Below are 7243 nucleotides of genomic sequence, written 5' to 3'. Positions count from 1 at the left end.
ACTACATTGTAGGTCGCATAAGTTGTTTCCTAAAGCAGCTTAGGTTGTAAACAAATTGTCGATCAAACTTGGGTCACCTTTGCTCTTGTTTGTTGTGAGCCACAAATCCTTAATTATATTTTATTAGTTCTCCAGGTCTTGACATGTATTATGTACGATACGTTTCCTTTGGAAAAAAAATCTGGACACTAAATGTTAGTCCAACTTCAGTCAGTAAACACAGATGCAAAATTTCTATAACATGCTTCAGCCTCGTGTAAAGAAACAAGGTTTTCCGTAGGACTAGTTAAAATAATGAGAAGAGTTCGAGTTCATTAATTTGTATTGGAAGACAACATATCAAACTAAATATAAGTGGAGGAGGAGTAAATGGACCCATTTTAAGTATTCCCTATCTTGCTAATGAGCTATACAATTCCATAATCACATGTTTTTCTTGGGCAAGCTCACCAAAAATTGAGAGGTGTAGACGACAACAACAGTTGCTAACAGAACGCTGCACTCCACGGTCTCCACACCCGAATTAAGAACCAAGCCAACCCTTCAAACTGTGAATCTTTTGGCCTGAACTGCCCTTTGTTTCGCTATTGCTGCCTGTTTCTCCGCCAATCGGTCGTATCCAATCTGAAACCCACGGCATTCAGCAGAGCAGAATGCGCAGAGATCACTGCAACCAATGGTACATTCAAATGTAGTCACTACTTAAAACATAATTGGTATATAAATTATCATCAGTGTCATTACTAATTATTACAAGAAATACATGTGATATATTTTTATTCCAAATCTTGATCTGATCTTGAACCGTCAGTGAAACACGAAGTAGAGAATATCAGCATGATGATGAATAAAGAAAAAGTATAGTTAGGCATGTTTTTTTATGATCAAACATTCAAACCAAAAAAATCAATGGAGTGCTTAAGGATAACAGATATAATTAAATTTGAAGACGATGTCTAGGAAATTGTAGGCCACAAAAATATCATAAACAACAAAATCGAAGGTACTTAGTCAACAAAAACAACATGCAACAGAAAAAGTCCAAGTCATAACTTAATTACAGTCAACAGAGAGAAAAATAAAACTAATCAAAAGGATGAACTGAAGAAAATATAAGGAAAAAACATGGTAGAAAGCAGATTATGGACAACTAATAATATAAAAATGAACTTCAGAATGAAACTAGGTGAGCCACAGACACCATATTAACCGGTTGAATTGGAATCAAGAATTAGATTAGAGAAAACAGATGCACAACCATTTAGTTCAATCATAACAAATAAAAGTATCAAGTGAAAGATACGTTGGTACAAATATATATTTTTATGATCACATATGGAACATTTTATGATTGGGATGCTTTTACACTTAATATATAATATATTGGTTTTTTAAATTCGAAACCTTATCTGCATCGATTCTCTCCTGCTTAGGAACTATCAGACGCATTGGCTGGAGTAAGAAGATCCCATCTCACTCTTAAAGCTTTATCCACACTATGTACCATTTTCCATTTTGACCGGGTAAGGAAGTGGATTGGAGACATGGAAAAGAAGAAGTATTGGTTAAGTATCCACACTATTGGGTATTAACTTCACCAGATGGGAAAGGTTTCGATCACATCGGTTCCACCAACCGCAAGTAAAATTATCAATACATTTTTGAGAGGCTAACTCATCTCGTATAAGATGAAAGACAAACATTTTTAGACTAACAACACAATAGCCAATTAAAATAGAAGACATGAAAAAATAAGTCATGGTTACTTACAAAACTTCGAGATTTGATGCATTCTAGAGGTACACTTTGATTTTTCTAAAAATATCTATGATGAACCTTGGAAAAGCGTTTGATTTTAACAAGAAAGAACAATGCACGAGAAATCACTCCAAAGAATCGAACATCGAAACACGTGTCACAATCACAAAAGGTACAGAAACAAAAGCCAGAAAAGGCCAATCCCTTACCCATACATGAAGACCTCGGAGTTCTGAGCCATCCGCTTCTTACAATAATGACACCGCTCAAGGAATCCACCAACTGTTACCTGATCAGGCTCGACGACGCTCGCCGGAGAAGGAACGGTCCAGATATTCCGGCGTGACGCCTCGCTGGTGTCATCAGCCTCAATAACCTTGGCATTTCCTTCGTAGGAGACGCTCGCCGTGGAAACTGGACTCGAAACACTTCCGATTCTGCTGTGCTTCGCAGACATTTTGCGTTGAAAGCTAGGGCTCGTACAAGTTGAAGTCGGAGTGTGGAGTGAGTTTGAAATGATACCAGTTCTTAAGCAAAGCGAGGGAGGAAGTAGCTACGTGTCTAACATACAGTGGGCCCTACCTTACCACTACTCATCATTAATTCATTTTGTAAATAAATCGTAAATATTATTTAAACTAGCTATTTTGCACACGCGATGCGTGTGTACAGTTTTTTATAATTATCGAGAAACTAAAGTGAAATTTGACAAATTATCGAGGACTAAAGTGAAATTTGAATTATTGTAATTAAAAAAAATAAAAATAAGTGTTTGTTGAAATAAAAAATAAAATAAAAACAAAATTGTAATATTGATATCACAAAGGTAAAAAGTGGAAGAGCAAAAAAATAAAGTGTAATATTTATATCACATAAGGGCAAAATTGGAAGATAAAAAACAAACCAAGAGCAAAATTGAAAGATCAAAAAACAGACCAAGACACTATTTTGTCTCTATTATAGAGATTCTTAATAATAGTAATAGATTATTGTTTTAAGGTAAATCATCTCTGCTAAACTATTCTATGAAAGGTTCATAGTTCGTCCATTTTATTTACTTATTAGATACTAAAATTAATAAACAAGTTTTAAAATGCCAAACATACTGATAATTTATAACATTATCACTCACTAATATAGCCAAAAAAAACCACCATACAAATTATTAATACAACTATTTATAAATTATTCTATAAGAAATCATCTATAGAAATTATTAATATAACTAACGAACAACGCATATACGATGATTGTGTAAAATAATATATATTAATCATAGTCATGATCATTAATCCATGGAGTTGATTCACAAAATTTTGAATATGTGATTTGTGAGATTATATATGAATTTCTGAGTATTTAAAGTATAGTAGATATTGTAGTTAAGACTAATTTATATAAAAATATTATTTATGTAAATAAATGAGATATTTTCATCAAAACTAATCAATATAAAAAAATTGAACTACTAAAAACTTCAACATTTATACATTATAGATACATGTTCTCAAATAATTTATATTAGTGGACCGACGCAAGCGTACGTTCTTGTATAATATTTTTTATAATTCATTTGGTTTATATTTAAATGAGGATCAAAATATAATTATAAGAAATAGTGAGGGACTACTACAATTTTGATATATGAATTAAAAAATAAATAGAAAAAGAAAGGAATAAAAAAAACTCGATGAGAGTTGAACCTACAACTTTATGTATAAGAAACAAAAACTATATCCACTGAACTACATATCACTTAAATTAAAATTTTAACGACTTTAATTATATATATAATTATTAAAATATACCATGGTACTAAATTTTAGTTAATTTAAATTAATCAAACTTAGTAATATAGAATAAATATTAATTGATGGACTTCAAAAATAATAAAAATATATATTAAAGACAGTAACAAATGAAAAGCTACGCGAGTACACAGTGCACAAGACGTATACAAAACCACTAGTATTTATTAAACACATGTTGAGTAAATTGAATAACATAATTACTAAAACAAATATAGTTTTAAAAAAATTTACTGTTAAAAAGAAGATATTATCATTCAGTTCAAATATGTAAAAAAAATTATAATATATACTTACAGAGGTAAAAGTTATTTTTTTTAAAAAAAAATAAAAATAAATAAACCTCCTACGCTGTTCTATCATAGCTACTAATACCTAGACTATTCCGCCACTTAATATTAATGTACCAACGGTTGAAGCCCATTTTAAAATGAGTAGATCTTTTGTGAGATGATCTCACAAATCTTTATCTGTGAGACATGTTAACTCTACCAATATTCACAATATAAAATAATATTAGTGTTTTTCCTCTAAATAAGTTCATTGTAAACATTAATTATGGTAATTAATTTTATGACTCAATTTGAATTAAGTGACTCTATATATATAAAATCATGCAATGACTGAATATATAATATAATAATAATTTGTAGAAGTGAGTTACATAAGGTCAATCATCTTTATAAACTTCATTAAGTAAACTTGGGCGAAGAATTCAATTTGATCCTTAACGTTAAATAAAATCTCAATTTAATTTATTTATTTGCAACTACTCCAAATTAATTCTTTATGTTTCAAGAATTTTTCCCAAACTCGTCTTCAAAGCATAAGTTTTCGAAAAATGCTCAAACTACCTTTGATTCTATTTTATTAAGAAATTATTATTCTCGGCCATGAAAATGGTATCAAAGCCTATATAAAATTATTTCAAGCATATCAAATTATTATAATTGTGTAATTAAATGCTTGAGGAGGAGATTTTATCAAAAAATTATGGATACGAACACATGTTCGAGAGTAAATATTTACATGACTTATTCCAATATTTTAAAATATTTACAAGAAAATATCAATGTTATCAGTTAAGGAGCGTATCTATCAAGCAACAATTTGTACAAGAGAAGACTGCAACTTGTAGTGGGAACGCCGCATATCAGAACCTCGCATTGTACGATCGTCAGAAGAATGATGACATGTCTACTAAGGACATATCAACAGATATAATTATTTGAACGCATTCAATATTACTGTTGGGAAGCAAAACTTACAAATAGCCGAGAAGATCAGTTGAGAAAAAGACTTTCAACGCGTACATTCATTCTTGAGTTAAACAGTTTTTAAAGATCAATTACAAGAAGCTCACGCTTATCAGATATATTCATAGCTTCAAAAATATATTTTGGCACAAACATAAGCACTTATCGTTATCTTATTCGATCTTTTTAGAACATGTGTGCTTAGCAAACATATCAATTGTGTACTGATAAAAGTTGTAAAGATACTAAGAGTTTCAGTTTGACAGTGTTAAGTCAAAACTGAAGTAAGTTATGACAGTTGCTGTAACTAATCAAATTCTTTTAGTAAATATCATATCCTTGAGATAGAAGGTGTGACACAGGAGAGTTTGATGTCTCCGAACATCCACAAATCTTTGTGTTCTTTATTTTTAAGTATTCAATCTGTTTTTCAGTTTTTTTTCACACTTTAAAGTTAACTGATCAACATTGACAACAAAATTACCGAATTCAATTTTTCACCAAACTGGTTCATTCTTTCGAAAAAATTGGAAAATAGAAGTGCTTATTCAACCTCCCTTCTAAACACTTTCACTCATCCAACTGATCCTAACAGCTTGCATAGCCTTACGTATTTGGTTAAACTTGATAGATATAACAATGCAACGTTCTCAGATAGAAAAAAGGAAAGGTAAATAAAAATAGAAAATAAAAACAAAAGACCAAATAGAGAATTACCTAAATATTAAGGACCAAATAGAGAATAAGCCAATAAACTTCAATTACTATATATATACACACACACACACAGCTGACCTAATATAACTTTTGACTTCTAAATAAAATTCATTAATGGACTTCGAACGTTTTTGCGTGTAAGTATCGCTGCCTCGTGCCTACATTGTAGACTCTAATTTATCAATTATATGTATATATAATTCCAATTTCATCATATATATATATATAAAATTCTAATTTCACCCTAGTTTTGAACGTACGTACTTTTCGTACATTGCATCTAACTTTTGTGGTCCAACTATTGTTGAACAAAGAAAGATATATAACAGTTCATAGTTGAAATTAGTTACCCATGCACATTCAACTTAATTTAACTGCAAGACATACATGATGTGAGATTTCAGACCTATTTTCTCATGGTAAATGTAGTGCTCAAATTCAGAACACGTATAACCCATGCGTTTATTTAATTAGTAAATCATTTAATTAATTTTAAAATGAGTTTTAAGTCATGCATGGTTTATTTGAATGCATTATATTAAATTATTTATGTTTAAGTGATGCACGTTAAAATGTTTTTCAAGTTTTATGTTTCAGGCGAATATTCGAAGCGGGATCGAGGAAAAGACCGTTGACGATTTCGGTAATCTAAAATGTGGTGTTTTATTTTAAGTTGAGGTTGGGGCATTTTTTTATAAATAATTATTAAGTTTAGCATTTTAATCCTAACTTATTTATTTGGTGGATTTAAGAGTTTAAAATTTTTGAAATTAGCATTTTTGTGGATTTTATTTTTATTAAAGGAGGATGTTATAAAATTAGTGTGTATTTTATTTCAATTAAGGAAATTGAGTGAGTTAGTGTTAGATTTACTTTAAATTAGTGGTTAATCCATGATTAAGCAATTTATTTTCCCTAAACTTTCCCACTAACTGACGTTAGTCACACACACACACTCTTACACCTTTTTCACACACACAAAGCCGTAACACACACACACACAATCACAAGTCATTCTAGTTTTAATTTTTTTTTTTGAGTCAAAAAGGGTTCTTGAGAAAACCCAGCAGCCGCCCCTCCCTTCAAAGAATTTCAGCAATTTCGGTGATTTTATCTCAAGAAAACCGAGCCACAATCGTTCCGGATCAAGCCTCGCTTCCTTCTCGCTTCGTTAACGCCGTTTCGGTAACGTTTGATATCAAAAGGCACGTATAATCTCTTTTTTCTGCGTCGATCATGTCATAGTATGTGTTGCGTTATTTTTATGCGTAAAATCCACGTATGATGTGTAGTAGTTTGAGCAGGAAATTTATCGATGCGTTTTGAAAGAGTTTTTAGATCTGAAATCCCGTTTTCCACTGTATTTTGAGTTACTGCGAATTTTCGGTCAAGATTTTGAGAAAACTTTCCACGGGAAAAACGTAGAACGTTTTGATACCTTCGATTTGATATAAAATTCGAAACTTTTGGACAACAATCGAGTGAGTTATGGAGTTTTTCGTGGGACTGCTCAAGCTGCGACTTTTATGTAAATTGTGTTCTTGAAGTTATTTGTTGCAGGCTTCGTTGGACATTGCCGGGCTTGTGCTACTGCATTTAGATATGTTACGAGATGTATTTAGGTGTTATTTGGTGGTTCGTTTGGGTCGGGATTGGCTTGGGATGTAATAGAAGTCGTAGGAAGCGAAACGATGTCTAATTACG

General features: G+C 31.2%; 1 protein-coding gene across 1 annotated transcript; it reads right to left on the bottom strand.

Moving 5' to 3' along the window:
* Nucleotides 1-257: 257 nt before the first annotated feature.
* Nucleotides 258-2281, bottom strand: LOC140809797 (FCS-Like Zinc finger 1-like). The gene is made up of 2 exons (XM_073167528.1): nucleotides 1968-2281; nucleotides 258-667 (listed from the first exon to the last, which is right to left on the bottom strand). The coding sequence occupies exons 1-2, from the start codon at nucleotides 2213-2215 to the stop codon at nucleotides 544-546; spliced, it is 372 nt and encodes a 123-aa protein (XP_073023629.1). The 5' UTR covers nucleotides 2216-2281; the 3' UTR covers nucleotides 258-543.
* Nucleotides 2282-7243: the final 4962 nt, after the last annotated feature.

Source organism: Primulina eburnea, chromosome 13 (assembly GCF_022965805.1).
Source record: "Primulina eburnea isolate SZY01 chromosome 13, ASM2296580v1, whole genome shotgun sequence".
Classification (NCBI taxonomy): Eukaryota; Viridiplantae; Streptophyta; class Magnoliopsida; order Lamiales; family Gesneriaceae; genus Primulina; species Primulina eburnea.
This window is presented reverse-complemented; position numbering and strand designations above follow the sequence as displayed.